Here is a 20950-nt window from a genome sequence, read left to right as displayed (position 1 = left end):
CCACTCCCTCCCCCCAGCCTGAGTGAGCTGGAGCCCCCGAATCAACTGCTCCTTTAACATCGTCCTGTCTGAGCGAAGGGCAGTCGCCCTCGGACAACCTACACGCAGAGGCGGGACCAAGTGCAAAGCTGAACCCCAGGAGCTGTGCGAACAGAGAGGAGAGGGGGAGGTCTCTCCCAGCAGCCTCAGAAGCGGCGGATTAAAGCTCCACAATCAACTTTAAGTGCCCTGCATCTGTTGAAAACCTGAATAGACAACGAATCATCCCAAGTTGAGGAGGCGGACTTTGAGAGCAAGATATACTATTATTTTCCCCCTTTTTTTCTTTTTGTGAGTGTGTATGTGTGTGCTGCTGTGTGAGATTTTGTCTGTATAGCTTTGCTTTCACCATTTGTCCTAGGGTTAGACCGACCCATTTTTCTGTTTTTTTTTTTTAAAGGAAATTTTTCTTCTTAATAATTATTTTTTATTTTAATAACTATACTTTATACTACTCTGTCTTCTCCCTTTCTTTCTTCCTTTCTTCCTTCCTTTCTTCCCTCCTTCCCTCCTTTCTTCCTTCCTTCCCCCCTTCTTTCCTCCCTTCCTCTCTTCCTTCCTCCCTTTCTTCCTCTGCACCTTCCTTCCTTCCTTTCTTGCTTCCTTCCTTCATTTCTTCCTTCCTTTCTTCCTTCCTTCCCTCCCTCCCTCCTTCCTTCCTTTTCTTTCCTTCCTATTTATTCTACCTTTTATTTTGAGCCGTGTGGATTAAAGGTTCTTGGCGCCCCAGCCAGGCACCAGGGCGGTGTCCCTGAGGTGGGAGAACCAACCTCAAGACACTAGTCCACAAGAGACCTCCCAGCTCCACGTAATATCAGACGGCGAAAATCTCCCAGAGATCTCCATCTCAACACCAAGACCCAGCTTCAATCAACGACCAGCAAAGAACAGTGCTGGACACCCTATCCCCAACAAAGAGCAAGACAGGTCTACAGCCCCATCCATTAGCAGAGAGGCTGCCTAAAATCATAATAAGGTTACCAACATCCCCAAACACACCACCAGACGAGGACCTGCCCACCAGAAAGACAAGATCCAGCCTCATCCACCAGAACAGAGGCACTAGTCCCCCCAACCAGGGAATCTACTCAACCCACTGAACCAACCTTAGCCACTGGGGACAGCCACCAAAAACAACAGGAACTACGAACCTGCAGCGTGCAAAAAGGAGAACCCAAACACAGTAAGATAAGCGAAATGAGAAGACAGAAAAACACACAACAGATGAAGGAGCAAGATAAAAACACACCAGACCTAACAGATGAAGAGGTAATAGCCAATCTACCTGAAAGAGAATATAGAATAATGATGGTGAAGATGATGCAAAATCTTGGAAATAGAATAGACAAATTGCAAGAAACAGTTAACAAGGACCTAGAAGAAATAAAGAGGAAGCAAGCAACGATGAGCAACACAATAAATGAAATGAAAAATACTCTAGATGGGATCAATAGCAGAATAACTGAGGCAGAAGGACGGATAAGTGACCTGGAAGATAAAATAGTGGAAATAACTACTGCAGAGCAGAATAAAGAAAAAAGAATGAAAAGAACTGAGGACAGTCTCAGAGACCTCTGGGACAACATTAAACACACCAACATTCGAATTATAGGGGTCCCAGAAGAAAAAGAGAAAAAGAGAGGGACTGAGAAAATATTTGAAGAGATTACAGTTGAAAACTTCCCTAATATAGGAAAGGAAATAGTCAACCAAGTCCAGGAAGCACAGAGAGTTCCATACAGGATAAACCCAAAGAGAAACACGCCAAGACACATAATAATCAAACTGTCAAAAATTAAATACAAAGAAAACATATTAAAAGCAGCAAGGGAAAAACAACAAATAACACACAAGGGAATCCCCATAAGATTAACATCTGATCTTTCAGCAGAAACTCTACAAGCCAGAAGGGAGTGGCAGGACATATTTAAAGTGATGAAGGAAAAAAACCAACAACCAAGATTACTCTACCCAGCAAGGATCTCATTCAGATTTGATGGAGAAATTAAAACCTTTACAGACAAGCAAAAGCTGAGAGAGTTCAGCACCACCAAACCAGCTCTACAACAAATGCTAAAGGAACTTCTCTAGGCAAGAAACACAAGAGAAGGAAAAGACCTACAAGAACAACCCGAAACAATTAAGTAAATGGTAATAGGTACATATCGATAATTACCTTAAATGTAAATGGATTAAATGCTCCCACCAAAAGACACAGACTGGCTGAATGGATACAAAAACAAGACCCATATGCTGTCTACAAGAGACCCACTTCAGACCTAGGGACACATACAGACTTAAAGTAAGGGGATGGAAAAAGATATTCCATGCAAATGGAAATCAGAAGAAAGCTGGAGTAGCAATTCTCATATCAGACAAAATAGACTTTAAAATAAATACTATTACAAGAGACAAAGAAGGACACTACATAATGATCAAGGGATTGATCCATGAAGAAGATATAACAATTGTAAATATTTATGCACCCAACATAGGAGCACCTCAATACATAAGGCAAATACTAACAGCCTTAAAAGGGGAAATCGACAGTAACACAATTATAATGGGGGACTTTAACACCCCACTTTCACCAATGGACAGATCATCCAAAATGATAATAAATAAGGAAACACAAGCTTTAAATGATACATTACACAAGATGGACTTAATTGATATTTATAGGACATTCCATCCAAAAACAACAGAATACATTTTTCTCAAGTGCTCATGGAACATTCTCCAGGATTGATCACATATTTTGTCACAAATCTAGCCTTGGCAAATTTAAGAAAATTGAAATCGTATCAAGTATCTTTTCCGACCACAACGCTATGAGACTAGATATTAATTACAGGAAAAGATCTGTAAAAAATACAAACACATGGAGGCTAAACAATATACTACTTAATAACGAAGTGATCCCTGAAGAAATCAAAGAGGAAATCAAAAAATACTTAGAAACAAATGACAGTGGAGACACAACGACCCAAAACCTATGGGATACAGCAAAAGCAGTTCTAAGAGGCAAGTTTATAGCAATACAATCATACCTTAAGAAACAGGAAACATCTCGAATAAACAACCTAACTTTGCACTTAAAGCAATTAGAGAAAGAAGAACCAAAAAAACCCAAATTTAGCAGAAGGAAAGAAATCATAAAGATCAGATCAGAAATAAATGAAAAAGAAGTGAAGGAAACAATAGCAAAGATCAATAAAAGTAAAAGCTGGTTCTTTGAGAAGATAAATAAAATTGATAAACCATTAGCCAGACTCATCAAGAATAAAAGGGAGAAGACTCAAATCAATAGAATTAGAAATGAAAAAGGAGATGTAACAACTGACACTGCAGAAATACAAAAGATTATTAGAGATTACTACAAGCAACTGTATGCCAATAAAATGGACAACCTGGAAGAAATGGACAAATTCTTAAAAATCCACAACCTGCCGAGACTGAACCAGGAAGAAATAGAAAATATGAACAGACCAATCACAAGCACTGAAATTGAAACTGTGATTAAAAATCTTCCAATAAACAAAAGCCCAGGACCAGATGGCTTCACAGGCGAATTCTATCAAACATTTAGAGAAGAGCTAACACCTATCCTTCTCAAACTCTTCCAACAGATAGCAGAGGGAGGAACACTCCCAAACTCATTCTATGAGGCCACCATCACCCTGATACCAAAACCAGACAAAGACGTCACAAAGAAAGAAAACTACAGGCCAATATCACTGATGAACATAGATGCAAAAATCCTCAACAAAATATTAGCAAACAGAATCCAACAGCACATTAAAAGGATCATACACCATGATCAAGTGGGGTTTATCCCAGGAATGCAAGGATTCTTCAATATACGCAAATCAATCAACGTGATACACCATATCAACAAACTGAAGGAGAAAAACCATATGATCATCTCAATAGATGCAGAGAAAGCTTTTGACAAAATTCAACACTCATTTATGATAAAAACCTTGCAGAAAGTAGGCATACAGGGAACTTTCCTCAACATAATAAAGGCCATATATGACAAACCCACAGCTAGCATCGTTCTCAATGGTGAAAAACTGAAACCATTTCCACTAAGATCAGGAACAAGACAAGGTTGCCCACTCTCACCACTCTTATTCAACATAGTTTTGGAAGTTCTAGCCACAGCAATCAGAGAAGAAAAAGAAATAAAAGGAATCCAAATAGGAAAAGAAGAAGTAAAGCTGTCACTGTTTGCAGATGACATGATACTATACATAGAGAATCCTAAAGATGCTACCAGAAAACTACTAGAGCTAATCAATGAATTTGGTAAAGTTGCAGGATACAAAATTAATGCACAGAAATCTCTGGCATTCTTATACACTAATGATGAAAAATCTGAGAGTGAAATTAAGAAAACACTCCCATTTACCATTGCAGCAAAAAGAATAAAATATCTAGGAATAAACCTACCTAAGGAGACAAAAGACTTGTATGCAGAAAACTATAAGACACTGATGAAAGAAATTAAAGATGATACAAATAGGTGGAGAAATATACCATGTTCTTGGATTGGAAGAATCAACATTGTGAAAATGACTATACTACCCAAAGCAATCTACCGATTCAATGCAATCTCTATCAAATTACCACTGGCATTTTTTAAAGAACTAGAACAAAAAATTTCACAATTTGTATGGAAACACAAAAGACCCCAAATAGCCAAAGCAATCTTGAGAACGAGAAATGGAGCTGGAGGAATCAGGCTCCCTGACTTCAGACTCTACTACAAGGCTACAGTAATCAAGACAATATGGTACTGGCACAAAAACAGAAATATACATCAATGGAACAGGATAGAGAGCCCAGAGATAAACCCACACACATATGGTCACCTTATCTTTGATAAAGGAGGGAAGGATATACAGTGGAGAAAAGACAGCCTCTTCAATAAGTGGTGCTGGGAAAACTGGACAGCTACATGTAAAAGTATGAAATTAGAACACTCCCTAACACCACACACAAAAATAAACTCAAAATGGGTTAAAGACCTAAATGTAAGGCCAGACACCATCAAACTCTCAGAGGAAAACATAGGCAGAACACTCTGTGAAATAAATCACAGCAAGATCCTTTTTGACCCACCTCCTAGAGAAATGGAAATAAAAACACAAATAAACAAATGGGACCTAATGAAACTTAAAAGCTTTTGCACAGCAAAGGATACCATAAACAAGACCAAAAGACAACCCTCAGAATGGGAGAAAATATTTGCAAATGAAGCAACTGACAAAGGATTAATTTCCAAAATTTATAAGCAACTCATGCAGCTCAATAACAAAAAAACAAACAACCCAATCCAAAAATGGGCAGAAGAACTAAATAGACATTTCTCCAAAGAAGATATACAGATTGCTAACAAACACATGAAAGAATGCTCAACCTCATTAATCATTAGAGAAATGCAAATCAAAACTACAATGAGATATCATCTCACACCGGTCAGATTGGCCATCATCAAAAACTCTAGAAACAATAAATGCTGGAGAGGGTGTGGAGAAAAGGGAACCCTCTTGCACTGCTGGTGGGAATGTAAATTGATACAGCCGCTATGGAGAACAGTATGGAGGTTCCTTAAAAAACTACAAATAGAACTACCATACGACCCAGCAATCCCACTACTGAGCATATACCCTGAGAAAACCATAATTCAGAAAGACTCATGTACCAAAATGTTCATTGCAGCTCTATTTACAATAGCCAGGACATGGAAGCAACCTAAGTGTCCATCAACAGATGAATGGATAAAGAAGATGTGGCACATATATACAATGGAATATTACTCAGCCATAAAAAGAAATGAAACTGAGTTATTATAATGAGGTGGATGGACCTGGAGTCTGTCATACAGAGTGAAGTAAGTCAGAAGGAGAAAAACAAATACCGTATGCTAACACATATATATGGAATCTAAAAAAAAAAAAAAAAATGTCATGAAGAGATTAGTGGTAGGACTGGAATAAAACACAGACCTATTAGAGCATGGACTTGAGGATATGGGGAGGGGGAAGGGTAAGCTGTGACGAAGTGAGAGAGTGGCAGGGACATATATACACTACCAAATGTAAATTAGATAGCTAGTGGGAAGCTGCCACATAGCACAGGGAGTTCACCTCTGTGCTTTGTGACCACCTAGAGGGGTGGGATAGGGAGGGTGGGAGGGAGGGTGACGCAAGAGAGAAGCGATATGGGAACATATGTATATGTATAACTGATTCACTTTGTTGTAAAGGAGAAACGAACACACTATTGTAAAACAGTTATACTCAAATAAAGATGTTTAAAAAAAAAAATAAAAAGCCTACAAATAATAAATGTTGGAGAAGGTGTGGAGAGAAGGGAACCCTCCTACACTGTTGGAGGGAATGTAAATTGGTGCAGGTTCCTCAAAACACTAAAAAATAGAGTTGCCATATGATCCAGCAATCCCACTCCTGGGCATATATCCAGACAAAACTATAATTCGAAAAGATACATACACCCCTGTGTTCACAGCAGCACTATTCACAATAGCCAAGACATGGAAACTACCTAAATGTCCATCGGCAGATGGATAAAGATGATGTGGTATAAAGGAATATTACTCAGCCATAAAAAAGCCATTTGCAGCTACATGGATAGACCTAGAGATTATCATACTAAGTGAAGTCAGAAAGAGAAAGACAAATACCATATATATCACTTACATGTGGAATCTAAAACATCACTCAAATCAAACATATCTACGAAACTGAAACAGACTCACAGACATACAGAACGGACTTGTGGTTGCCAAGGGGGAGAGGGGTAGGAGAGGGATGACGGATTAGGAGTTTGGGATTAGCCGATGCAAACTAGTATATAGGATGGATAAACAACAGGGTCCTACTGTTTAGCACAGGGAACTATATTCAATATCCTGTGAAAAACCATATGGAAAAGAATATGAAAAAGAATATATATACGTATAACTGAGGAACTTTGCTGTACAGCAGAAATTAACACAACACTGTAAATCAACCATACTGCAATAAAATTTTTTAAAAAATCACTGCCTAAGCCAAAGTCAGCTTCTCCTCTGTTTACTTCTGGAATTTTTTTTAGGTCTTAGTGTATGATTCATTTGGAGCTAATTTTTGTATATGTTGTGTGGAAAGAGGGAAAAAGTCAGGTTCTTTTTTTTTTTTGCATATAAATATCCAATTGTTCCATGTTGAAAAGAAAATCCTTCCCTAGTCAATTGTCTTAGCATCTTTGTTGAAAATTAACTGCCCACACATGTGTTGGTCTATTTCTGGACTTTCTTTTCTATGTCTATCCTTATCCAATATCAACTGTCTTGATTACTATAGCTTTACAGTAAGTCTTAGTATCAGGTAGTATGAGCCCTCCAATGTCCTTTTTCAAAACTGTTTAGGCTATTCTAGGTCATTTGTACTTCCACACAGATTTTAGAAGAGCTTGTTAATTTCTACCAAAATCACCTGTTTAGATTTTGATTGGAATTGAATCCACAGATAAATCTGGAAAAACCTAACATCTTAACAGTATTGAGATATAAATATATTTTTAATTTATTTTTTTTAGGTTCACTATCCAATAGTTCATTGCAAATATACATAAATACAATAAACTTGTACATCTGATCCTGTATGCTACAATGTTGCTAAAGTCACTTATTCGATTTTGTACAGATTCCTTAGGATTTTACATAGAGACAATCACATCATCTACGTATAAAGATTGATTTCTCTCCAACCCGTATGCCTTTTTTTCTTGTTTAAGTGCACTGGCTAGAACAACCTCCAGTACAATGTTGAATAGAAGTGGTAAAAGCAGAAATTGCATGCTTGTATACCCAATCTTAGAGGAAAGCATTCAGACTTTCACCATTAAGCACAATGTAAATCAGAGATTTTTTTCTGTAAATGCCCTTTATCGGGCTGAAAGGCAGTGACTGCGAGTTTCTGTCACAAGTTAAGTGTCAAATTCTGCCAAATGCTTTCTCTGCATCTACTGACATGATCTTGTTGTTTCTTATTTTTAGTCTGTTAATATAATGAGTTATATTACTTCTATCTTTAAAAGTCATTTATTCCTGGGCTTCCCTGGTGACGCAATGACTGAGACACGGGTTCGTGCCCCGGTCCGGAAGATCCCACATGCCGCGGAGCGGCTGGGCCTGTGAGTCACGGCCACTGAGCCTGCGCATCCGGAGACTGTGCTCCGCAACAGGAGCAGCCACAACAGTGAGAGGCCCACATACCGCAAAAAAAAAAAAAGTCATTTATTCCTCAAAGTTGAAATCAACATGATGGAACCTTTGGAGCACTTTGTGAATTAATAAGCAAACATGAAAAGATAGCATCAAGAAACTGGCAAAGTAGAGGTAATGCATCCCTTTCTATATTGGCTCTGGTTTGCTATGTCACAATTCCTTTATCCAAGAGAGATGCAGGAACAAGAGAAAGGAAGCCGAGCCCACGTGAGCCTGTCCTGGGTCAAAGACGCTTCATTAAAGGCTGATGGGCAACGCCACGTGGTGGACAGTGACCACAGGAGGACTGGTTGGTCTGTCACTAAAACCTGATTCCAGGCTGAATCATGAAGGGAATAATTAATTAATTAAAAACAGGCACTGGAAGCAAAAGATAGGTAATCTGGCAAGTGGGGAAAAGGGAAGAAAAATACAGAGGGCGTCTGCTAGTCCTACAGTGCAGGTGTAGAAACTCCATCACAGCTTCTTCCTTCCTGACAAAGCTATCCCCAAATAAGTGCAAACTGCTGCCCTCGAAGCAACATGGGTTGTCTTGTCTTCTAGCAAAACCACAACTGTGACCCACCATGGACCATGCTGTCCCACTCTGACAAATGCTAACTCATGTTCCTTGGAAGTGCTCTTTGGACACTGGCATTGAATCTGCACGTGGGTTGTAAGAGGGTCCAGAGATTTGAGACCTCAGCCTTGACGTGGCCGGGAAACTCAGAGTCCCAGCACCAAGCAACACACACTAAACTAGAGGGAGACCCAACAGTCTGGCTCACGAACCCCAAGCTCATCAGAAGGCACACACCACCCTGCCTGTTACCAGGTAAAGAAAGGCCCTCCTGATCTTCGGTTACCTCCGTGTGTTTCTAAAGAGCTGACTCAAAGCCCTCAAACTCTCCTGCAGTCTTTGAAACATATCACCATCTGACTGCTTCTCACACCTGGAAACCTGTTTACAGGTACAACCAAGCAGGAAATGACAAACCATCTTTTAGCCAAATAGTCTGTTTAATAAAAAAACTCAACTTCTAAATTTTTTTTAAACATCTTTATTGGAGTATAACTGTTTTACAATAGTGTTAGTTTTTCCTTTACAACAAAGTGAATGTTATGCATATACATATGTTCCCCTATCTCTTCCCTCTTGCGTCACCCTCTCTCCCTCCCTCCCTATCCCACCCCTCTAGGTGGTCACAAAGCACAGAGGTGATCTCCCTGTGCTATGCGGCAGCTTCCCACTAGCTACCTAATTTACATTTGGTAGTGTATATATGTCCCTGCCACTCTCTCACTTTGTCACAGCTTACCCTTCCCCCTCCCCATATCCTCAAGTCCATGCTCTAGTAGGTCTGTGTTTTATTCCAGTCCTACCACTAATCTCTTCATGACATTTTTTTTTCTTAGAGTCCATATATATGTGTTAGCATATGGTATTTGTTTTTCTCCTTCTGACTTACTTCACTCTGTATGGCAGATTCCAGGTCTATCCACCTCATTACAAATAACTCAGTTTCATTTCTTTTTATGACTGAGTAATATTCCATTGTATATATGTGCCACATCTTCTTTATCCATTCATCTGTTGATGGACACTTAGGTTGCTTGCATGTCCTGGCTACCATAAATAGAGCTGCAATGAACATTTTGGTACATGACTCTTTTTGAATTATGGTTTGCTCAGGGTATATGCCCAGTAGTGGGATTGCTGGGTCGTTTAGTTTTTTAAGGAACCCCCATACTGTTCTCCATAGTGGCTGTATCAATTTACATTCCCACCAGCAGTGCAAAAGGGTTCCCTTTTCTCCACACCCTCTCCAGCATTTATTGTTTCTAGAGTTTTTGATGATGGCCATTCTGACCGGTGTGAGACGATATCTCATTGTAGTTTTGATTTGCATTTCTCTAATGATTAATGATGTTGAGCATTCTTTCATGTGTTTGTTGGCAATCTGTATATCTTCTTTGGAGAAATGTCTGTTTAGGTCTTCTGCCCATTTTTGGATTGGGTTGTTTGTTTTTTTGTTATTGAGCTGCATGAGTTGCTTGTAAATTTTGGAGATTAATCCTTTCTCAGTTGCTTCATTTGCAAATATTTTCTCCCATTCTGAGGGTTGTCTTTTGGTCTTGTTTATGGTATCCTGTGCTGTGCAAAAGCTTTTAAGTTTCATTCGGTCCCATTTGTTTATCTTTGATTTTATTTCCATTTCTCTAGGAGGTGGGTCAAAAAGGATCTTGCTGTGATTTATTTCACAGAGTGTTCTGCCTAAGTTTTCCTCTAAGAGTTTGATAGTGTCTGGCCTTACATGTAGGTCTTTAACCCATTTTGAGTTTATTTTTGTGTGTGGTGTTAGGGAGTGTTCTAATTTCATACTGTTACAGGTAGCTGTCCAGTTTTCCCAGCACCACTTATGGAAGAGGCTGTCTTTTCTCCACTGTATATCCTTCCCTCCTTTATCAAAGATAAGGTGACCGTATGTGTGTGGGTTTATCTCTGGGATTTCTATCCTGTTGCATTGATGTATATTTCTGTTTTTGTGCCAGTACCATACTGTCTTGATTACTGTAGCCTTGTAGTAGAGTCTGAAGTCAGGGAGCCTGATTCCTCCAGCTCCATTTTTCGTTCTCAAAATTGCTTTGGCTATTCGGGGTCTTTTCTGTTTCCATACAAATTGTGAAATTTTTTGTTCTAGTTCTGTAAAAAATGCCAGTGGTAATTTGATAGGGATAGCATTGAATCTGTAGATTGCTTTGGGTAGTAGAGTCATTTTCACAATGTTGATTGTTCCAATCCAAGAAAATGGTATATTTCTCCACCTATTTGTATCATCTTTAATTTCTTTCATCAGTGTCTTACAGTTTTCTGCATACAAGTCTTTTGTCTCCTTAGGTAGGTTTATTCCTAGATATTTTATTCTTTTTGCTGCAATGGTAAATGGGAGTGTTTTCTTAATTTCACTCTCAGATTTTTCATCATTAGTGTATAAGAATGCCAGAGATTTCTGTGCATTAATTTTGTATCCTGCAACTTTACCAAATTCATTGATTAGCTCTAGTAGTTTTCTGGTAGCATCCTTTGGATTCTCTATGTATAGTATCATGTCATCTGCAAACAGTGACAGCTTTACTTCTTTTCCTATTTGGATTCCTTTTATTTCTTTTTTTTCTCTGATTGCTGTGGCTAGAACTTCCAAAACTAGGTTGAATATGAGTGGTGAGAGTGGGCAACCTTGTCTTGTTCCTGATCTTAGTGGAAATGGTTTCAGTTTTTTACCATTGAGAACAATGCTGGCTGTGGGTTTGTCATATATGGCCATTAGTATGTTGAGGAAAGTTCCCTGTATGCCTACTTTCTGCAGGGTTTTTGTCATAAACGAGTGTTGAATTTTGTCAAAAGCTTTCTCTGCATCTATTGAGATGATCATATGGTTTTTCTCCTTCAGTTTGTTGATATGGTGTATCACGCTGATTGATTTGCGTATATTGAAGAATCCTTGCATTCCTGGAATAAACCCCACTTGATCATGGTGTATGATCCTTTTAATGTGCTGTTGGATTCTGTTTGCTAATATTTTGTTGAGGATTTTTGCATCTATGTTTATCAGTGATATTGGCCTGTAGTTTTCTTTCTTTGTGACGTCTTTGTCTGGTTTTGGTATCAGGGTGATAATGGCCTCATAGAATGAGTTTGGGAGTGTTCTTCTCTCTGCTATCTTTTGGAAGAGTTTGAGAAGGATAAGTGTTAGCTCTTCTCTAAATGTTTGATAGAATTTGCCTGTGAAGCCATCTGGTCCTGGGCTTTTGTTTATTGGAAGATTTTTAATCAGTTTCAATTCAGTGCTTGTGATTGGTCTGTTCATATTTTCTATTTCTTCCTGGTTCAGTCTCGGCAGGTTGTGCATTTCTAAGAATTTGTCCATTTCTTCCAGGTTGTCCATTTTATTGGCATACAGTTGCTTGTAATAATCTCTAATAATCTTTTGTATTTCTGCAGTGTCAGTTGTTACATCTCCTTTTTCATTTCTAATTCTATTGATTTGAGTCTTGTCCCTTTTATTCTTGATGAGTCTGGCTAATGGTTTATCAATTTTATTTATCTTCTCAAAGAACCAGCTTTTACTTTTATTGATCTTTGCTATTGTTTCCTTCATTTCTTTTTCACTTATTTCTGATCTGATCTTTATGATTTCTTTCCTTCTGCTAAATTTGGGGTTTTTTTGTTCTTCTTTCTCTAATTGCTTTAAGTGCAAAGTTAGGTTGTTTATTCAAGATGTTTCCTGTTTCTTAAGGTATGATTGTATTGCTATAAACTTCCCTCTTAGATCGGCTTTTGCTGTATCCCATAGGTTTTGGGTCATCGTGTCTCCACTGTCATTTGTTTCTAAGTATTTTTTGATTTCCTCTTTGATTTCTTCAGGGATCACTTCGTTATTAAGTAGTGTATTGTTTAGCCTCCATGTGTTTGTATTTTTTACAGATCTTTTCCTGTAATTGATATCTAGTCTCATAGCGTTGTGGTCGGAAAAGATACTTGATACGATTTCAATTTTCTTAAATTTGCCAAGACTAGATTTGTGACCCAATATATGATCGACCCTGGAGAATGTTCCATGAGCACTTGAGAAAAATGTGTATTCTGTTGTTTTTGGATGGAATGTCCTATAAATATCAATTAAGTCCATCTTGTGTAATGTATCATTTAAAGCTTGTGTTTCCTTATTTATTTTCATTTTGGATGATCTGTCCATTGGTGAAAGTGGGGTGTTAAAGTCCCCTTCTATGATTGTGTTACTGTCGATTTCCCCCTTTAAGGCTGTTAGTATCTGCCTTATGTAGTGAGGTGCTCCTATGTTGGGTGCATAAATATTTACAATTGTTATATCTTCTTCTTGGATGGATCCCTTGATCATTATGTAGTGTCCTTCTTTGTCTCTTCTAATAGTTTATTTTAAAGTCTATTTTGTCTGATATGAGAATTGCTACTCCAGCTTTCTTCTGATTTCCATTTGCATGGAATATCTTTTTCCATCTCCTTACTTTCAGTCTGTATGTGTCCCTAGGTTTGAAGTGGGTCTCTTGTAGACAGCATATATATGGGTCTTGTTTTTGTATCCATTCAGCCAGTCTGTGTCTTTTGGTGGGAGCATTTAATCCATTTACATTTAAGGTAATTATCAATATGTATGTTCCTATTACCATTTACTTAATTGTTTCGGGTTGTTCTTGTAGGTCTTTCCTTCTCTTGTGTTTCTTGCCTAGAGAAGTTCCTTTAGCATTTGTTGTAGAGCTGGTTTGGTGGTGCTGAACTCTCTCAGCTTTTGCTTGTCTGTAAAGGTTTTAATTTCTCCATCAAATCTGAATGAGATCCTTGCTGGGTAGGGTAATCTTGGTTGTAGGTTTTTTTCCTTCATCACTTTAAATATGTCCTGCCACTCCCTTCTGGCTTGTAGAGTTTCTGCTGAAAGATCAGATGTTAACCTTATGGGGATTCCCTTGTGTGTTATCTGTTGTTTTTCCCTTGCTGCTTTTAATATGTTTTCTTTGTATTTAATTTTTGACAGTTTGATTATTATGTGTCTTGGCGTGTTTATCCTTGGGTTTATCCTGTATGGGACTCTCTGTGCTTCCTGGACTTGATTGACTATTTCCTTTCCTATATTAGGGAAGTTTTCAACTGTAATCTCTTCAAATATTTTCTCAGTCCCTTTCTTTTTCTCTTCTTCTTCTGGGACCCCTATAATTCGAATGTTGGTGCGTTTAATGTTGTCCCAGAGGTCTCTGAGACTGTCCTCAGTTCTTTTCATTCTTTTTTCTTTATTCTGCTCTGCAGTAGTTATTTCCACTATTTTATCTTCCAGGTCACTTATCCGTCCTTCTGCCTCAGTTATTCTGCTATTGATCCCATCTAGAGTATTTTTCATTTCATTTATTGTGTTGCTCATCGTTGCTTGCTTCCTCTTTATTTCTTCTAGGTCCTTGTTAACTGTTTCTTGCAATTTGTCTATTCTATTTCCAAGATTTTGAATCATCTTTACTATCATTATTCTGAAATCTTTTTCAGGTAGACTGCCTATTTTCACTCATTTGTTAGGTCTGGTGTGTTTTTATCTTGCTCCTTCATCTGTTGTGTGTTTTTCTGTCTTCTCATTTCGCTTATCTTACTGTGTTTGGGTTCTCCTTTTTGCACGCTGCAGGTTCGTAGTTCCTGTTGTTTTTGGTGGCTGTCCCCAGTGGCTAAGGTTGGTTCAGTGGGTTGAGTAGATTCCCTGGTTGGGGGGACTAGTGCCTCTGTTCTGGTGGATGAGGCTGGATCTTGTCTTTCTGGTGGGCAGGTTCACGTCTGGTGGTGTGTTTGGGGATGTTGGTAGCCTTATTATGATTTTAGGCAGCCTCTCTGCTAATGGATGGGTCTGTAGACCTGTCTTGCTCTTTGTTGGGCATAGGGTGTCCAGCACTGTTTGTTGCTGGTCCTTGAGTGAAGCTGGGTCTTGGTGGTGAGATGGAGATCTCTGGGAGATTTTCGCCGTGTGATATTGCGTGGAGCTGGGAGGTCTCTTGTGGACCAGTGTCCTGAGGTTGGTTCTCCCACCTCAGAGACACAGCCCTGGTGCCTGCCTGGAGTGCCAAGAGCCTTTAATCCACACGGCTCAAAATAAAAGGGAGAGAAATAGAAAGGAAAGAAAAGGAAGGAAGGAGGGAGGGAGGGAAGGAAGGAAGGAAGAAAGGAAGGGAGGAAGGAAGAAAGGAAGGAAGGAAGGAAGAAAGAAGGAAGAAATGAAGGAAGGAAGGAGAGGAAGAAAGGGAGGAAGGAAGGAAGGAGGGAAAGAGGGAAGGAAGGAAGGAAGAAAGAAAGGGAGAATACAAAATAAAGTAGGATAAAATATAGTTATTAAAATAAAAAATAATTATTAAGAAGAAAAATTTCTATTAAAAAAAAACAGAAAAATGGGTCGGTCTAACCCTAGGACAAATGGTGAAAGCAAAGCTATACAGACAAAATCTCACACAACAGCACACACATACACACTCACAAAAAGTAAAAAGGGGAAAATAATATTATATCTTGCTCCCAAAGTCCACCTCCTCAACTTGGGATATTTCGCTGTCTATTTAGGTTTTCCACAGATGCAGGGCACTTCAAGTTGATTGTGGAGCTTTAATCCGCCGCTTCTGAGGCTGCTGGGAGAGACCTCCCCCTCTCCTCTTTGTTTGCACAGCTCCTGGGGTTCAACTTTGGACTCGGCCCCGCCTCTGCGTGTAGGTCGTCCGAGGGCATCTGCCCTTCGCTCAGACAGGACGGGGTTAATTAAAGGAGCAGCTGATTCGGGAGCTCTGGCACAGACCGGGGGGTGGGGCACGGAGGCGGGGCGAGCCCGCCGCAACAGAGGCCGTGACGCTGCACCGGCCCAAGGCGTGCCGCGCGTTCTCCTGGGGAAGCTGTCCCGGGACCCCGGCAGTGGTGGGCTGCATGGGCTCCCGGGAGGGGCGGTGTGGAGAGTGGCCTGTCTCTCTTGGTGGCGGCAGCAGCAACCCTAGCGTCCCACACCCGTCTCTGCTGTCCGTGCCGACAGCCGCGGCTCGCGCCCGTTTCTGGAGCTCCTTTACACAGTGTTCTTAATCCCCTCTCCTCGCGCCCGAGAAAGCAAAGAGGCAAGAAAAAGTCTCGTCTCTTTGGCAGCTCCGCGCCCGTTTCTGGAGCTCCTTTACGCGGTGCTCTTAATCCCCTCTCCTCGTGCCCCAGGAAGCAAAGAGGGAAGAAAAGGTCTCTTGTCTCTTCAGCAGCTCCAGACTTCAACCGGACTCCCTCCTGGCCAGCCGTGGTGCACCAACCCCCTCAGGCTGTTTTCACTCTGCCAACTCCAGACCTTTCCCTGGGATCCGACTGAAGCCCGAGCCTCAGCTCCCAGTCCCGCCCGCTCCAGCGGGGGAGCAGACAAGCCTCTCAGGCTGGTGAGTGCCGGTCGGCACCGATCCTCTGCGGCAATCTCTCCGCTTTGCCCTCCGCACCCTGTGGCTGCACTCTCCTCCGCGGCTCCGCATCTTCCCCCTCCGCCACCCACAGTCTCCGCCCGTGAAGGGGCTTCTAGTGTGTGGGAGCCTTTCCCCCTCACGGCTCCCTCCCACTGGTTTAGGTACTATCCCTATTCTTTGTCTCTGTTTATTCTTTCTTCTTTTGCCCTACCCAGGTACGTGGGGAGTTTCTTGCCTTTTGGGAGGTCTGAGGTCTTCTGCCAGCGTTCGGTGGGTGTTCTATAGGAGAAGTTCCACATGTAGATGTCAACTTCTAAATTAAATGAAGCATTTCCCTGATACCAAGCTGAAGGATCAATAATCCAGAACTGGGAACATGTGAACATATCTCCCATCAGGGTACTTCCCCTCAAAAGGTATTTACACTGGGTTGGCCAAAAATGTCGTTCGGCTTTTTTTTTTTTAAACAAAACCCCGAATGAACTTTTCAGCCAACCCAATATAAATTGTGTCGTACTTTAAATAACTTAAAATGGTATATAAAAGATTCCAGCGCACTCTTTTTACATTTCATTATAAACATGATGTGCCAAAATAATAAATTTACTCACTTGTCTTTTAGCTTCTCTCAGTTTTCTTTTGAGGGCTGTCAAAATTCTTTGTACTTCCCATAATCTTTCCTCTTTAGATAAATCCTTTATCCCACCCTGCAGATCTCGATGTAAACAGTTCAAAAGAAACTCCTAGAAAGTAACATACCACACACTGTATAGGATTCCATGTCTTGTCATCTTAAAATAAAACCACATGCAATTTCTAAAAATGCAGAATCAACTACTTTTCAATTATCATTTTAAAAAATGACAATGCATGAATTGTTTTTTCAAGGCTATGACTGAAAAATCATCTTTATTTTTTCTGCCTGAGCACTGGGTTCTAATCCGGCAATTTACAATGGTTCCCAGTAGTCAATTCACCTCCCTTCCCCCAACACATCAACTACTAAGAAATGGGAGCTCAGAGCAGACAAAAGGGAAGAAAGGCAAGCAGGGATTTGATAACTTGTATGCAAACAAAAGATGTAACAATTATCAAATGTAAGTAAACGTCTTAGCCTTGAATTTCTTATTGAGCTTGCCAAACGCACAACCAAATGGTACTCTTTCAGTAGCACAGTGGGAAAACACAGGATTTGGGGTCAAATCCTAGCTCTTCAGCTTAGTAACCAGGTGACACAGAATAAGTTATTTAACTTCTCCAAATTTCATTATTCTTATCTGTAAAATAAGGCCAATAAAGCAGCCTTGTCCAGAGAAGCTAACATTTTTGGACTACTTACAACATACCTGGCACCATGGTGAACATCTTTAACGCATTATTTCATTTAAGGTAATCTTCACATCAAACCTAGGAGAGGACTCATTTTTAAATGCAATCCCCAAGGCTTAAGGAGGTTAAGCAACATGCTTAATTAGGAGCAGAGCAAGAATTTAAAGCCAGGTCTTTTGATTTCCAAACCTGTGCTCTGTCCACTATGATGTTCTGCCTTAACTGGCATGAAATAGTGCCAGATGGGAAGTTCTGGCTTCAGTGTGCCATGAAGAGTGTGCCTGACACAGCTCCAGACACACAGGAAGTGTTCAAGGAACAGGAGGCCATCATCCTCAGCACTGCAGTCTCTCACGGGGTCAGAGCAAGGGCTGGCTCTGGGGGCCAGGAGGGAAGCTGCACTCACCTGTCTTCTGATCTCCTCCTTGATGCTCTCCTGGGTCTCAGGCAGTGTGGGCATCGTGGCCATGTTAGACCATCGCAGAGGTTTCGTCACTTGCTTCAGTGTCACATTTCCGAAGAGCTCTTGCACATGTGTGAAAAACACATATAGGACACGATTGCTAATCTAAAAAAAAAAAAGATTTGCAAGAAAAATATTAAAATTATCATTTCATTTCATTTGTGTCTGTTGCCTAAGTGCATCCTCAGTAGTGACTAGACATATTTTGCTAATTAGTGGCCAATTTAAAGAAGAGAATGAGAAAGTATGAGTTAAGTCATGGATTCAGCACTATGAGGAATTGTGGGGAAAAAGCCAAGAAATGGATGCAGAGGCTGATGATCATCAATCTGTTCTGATTTAGCACCATAACATTAACTGATTTTTTAAATCTTATGTTCTTTATTTTCAAGTTACTGTGATACGTTTTAACACATGCAACTGGGTCTACTAAGGAACAAAGGAGCCTGCAGCCGCAGAGCTGGGCTGAGTGTGGTAGCCCCTTCTCCAGAGACAAATGCTTCTGGGCAGACTCCAGAGCCTGTGTTTAAATAGATGCTCCAATGCTAAGAGACCAGGACGTTAGGATGGCTAAAAAGCTAATAGAAGAAATTATTTCCTACCTAAAACTTATTCTGACAACACACCTGAATCTTCTGTGACACCAACATCCCTACTACAGTTATATTAAGTAACAATGTATGAAAACCTGACTAATATGAAATTTGAGAAACATTTTGCTTCCAAAATATAATCAACAAGCAATGAAGGACTCTTCAGTTAAAGAAAATACACTCTTATATGTAACAGTGTGTTATAACAGTGACCAATAACCTGGTATATTGGCCAAAAAGGCTTAAAATAAAAACTATAACCCCATCTCATGTTTTGCCCTTTGTTTTTGGCCTGAGTGAAATATCAGTAACTCCAATTAAAGGAAAACACATGCTCTACGCAAGCACCAAGTGAGCAGCAGAAAACGAAGGCCAGGAATTTATGTTGTAAAGAGACACCAACTAACACACCACCTACCTCTCTGAAATGCCTCCTCAGATTAAGATTCTGTAAAATACTCTATATATACCTCTTTATGAAGTCCTCAGGTCAAATCCCTGACCAAATGAATAACATTAGGCCCCCTTGAGCCTGAGTCTGTATACGTGTGTGATATGACTAAGCAGTAATGCTATTTGATGAAGTAACTGAAATCCTTAAAACACTGCAGATGAACTGTAACTGCAGGTACCTCGGGCTCCTCTTCCACTAAGGACAGATCACTGTCATCAGGAACTGCTTAAAAACCACACCAAAGGGCTTCCCTGGTGGCGCAGTGGTTGAGAGTCCGCCTGCCGATGCAGGGAACGCGGGTTCGTGCCCCGGTCCGGGGGGATCCCGCGTGCCGCCGAGCGGCTGGGTCCGTGGGCCATGGCCGCTGGGCCTGCGCGTCTGGAGCCTGTGCTCCGCAACGGGAGAGGCCACAGCGGTGAGAGGCCCGCGTATCACAAAAAAAAAAAAAAAAAAAAAAAAAACCACACCAAAGACTGGACAATATTCAAATTTCACAGCAGCAGCTAAAAGGCCAACATGTTCATTACCTTACATGCCAACACTGTCCACACTGTGAAAGAAAAAGGCCAACATTCAGGCTAACCCCTTACCCACCGTCCCTGGTTCACTGCTTGGTATGTGCCTCAGCAACAGGAAACCCTCCCTGCGTCCCCAGGGTCGGCCATGTACCTGGACAGTTGGACTGAGCACTATAGAAATGTTCTGGATGTTCATTTTTGTTTCCAGCTCCTTGGCGATAACGTGATCCATGTGCACAATCAACCAGGAGATCAGCAGACGGTTACACTCGGGCAGCTCCTCCAGCAGGCGCTGGAACTCCTGCACCTTCTCGCCCTCCGAGCTCCGCCCACAAGCCTCTTCAAAGCGGGGCAGCAGCTCCTTGGTCAGCAGGTTCTCGGGCAGGTCCCGCAGGTACTGCTTCAGCAAACTGGCTACAGTGTTAGGCTCATACTCTTCCAAGTTTGGAGACTCCTCTCTGTCATAGGCTGCCTTCAGCTCATCCACCTTGGATTTAATTCCTTAGAACATTCGAATTCAAAAGAAAAAGAAAGTATCAAGAAAAAAAAAAATCAAACACACAGCTTTCTTCCCTAGTGTGCCTACCCCTGGGGGAGATCAGAGAAGGGCCATCCTGATCATATGAAGTGTTAATCTGCACACGGTTTATACAATTCCTCCATTAAAGCAGATAAAAGACTACACTTAGAGGATTAATTTAACCAAAAGCTAAATGATAATGGACTAACTCAATACTCAAAACAAAAGTTATAGTAACCACAGAAACCACAGAAAACCACAGAAAAATCAAGCAAATATGCCAATCGATACAGGGGAAAAATTGTTTTTTATTTAAAGATAGGTAGGTTAAAATTCAGACAAAAATTAAACTACAATCCAAGCATATGCCTTGTTCTACATGAGCGGCCAACTGCTTTTCCTAACTAGTCACAAGACTGACAACATAAAATACAACTCAGTACATACAAGCACGTTGCAAAAAGTTGTGGGTGACTATTTTATAAGTAACAATTGTATCATAAATGCAAAAAGTGAGTTCACTATCTAAACAAACTCTTTGAAAATTATTCATTACATAATACCCATCTAATTTCTAAGTTTAAGTTCTTTACATGTTTTCTTAATCTGAAACAGGGTTAGAATAAAAGAAAAGTGAAATTTGGGTTACTAAAATCTAATCGTTTTGCTTTTCTTACTGGACAGAAACACACAAATGTTTTTCAGACACAAAGTATTTTAGATTTTTAGTCCAATGTGCATTTAAGTGACATAATTCAGTGATGCTGATTGCTCAT

General features: G+C 40.4%; 1 protein-coding gene across 2 annotated transcripts in view; it reads right to left on the bottom strand.

The window, feature by feature from the left end:
* RALBP1 (ralA binding protein 1) overlaps window positions 1–20950 on the bottom strand; it is a 58516-nt gene that overhangs the window by 10647 nt on the left and 26919 nt on the right. For both annotated transcript variants that reach the window (XM_067014575.1, XM_059041262.2), the window contains exons 4-6: window positions 19806–20155; window positions 18033–18194; window positions 16909–17040 (exon numbers count right to left, since the gene is read on the bottom strand). In XM_067014575.1, coding sequence (XP_066870676.1) covers window positions 16909–17040; window positions 18033–18194; window positions 19806–20155 — 644 coding nt within the window. The remainder of the gene's footprint in view (window positions 1–16908; window positions 17041–18032; window positions 18195–19805; window positions 20156–20950) is intronic.

The sequence above is a fragment of the Kogia breviceps genome, chromosome 15 (assembly GCF_026419965.1).
Source record: "Kogia breviceps isolate mKogBre1 chromosome 15, mKogBre1 haplotype 1, whole genome shotgun sequence".
NCBI classification, from domain to species: Eukaryota; Metazoa; Chordata; class Mammalia; order Artiodactyla; family Physeteridae; genus Kogia; species Kogia breviceps.
The sequence above is the reverse complement of the archived record's forward strand: the minus strand, read 5'-3'. Positions and strand labels throughout refer to the sequence as shown.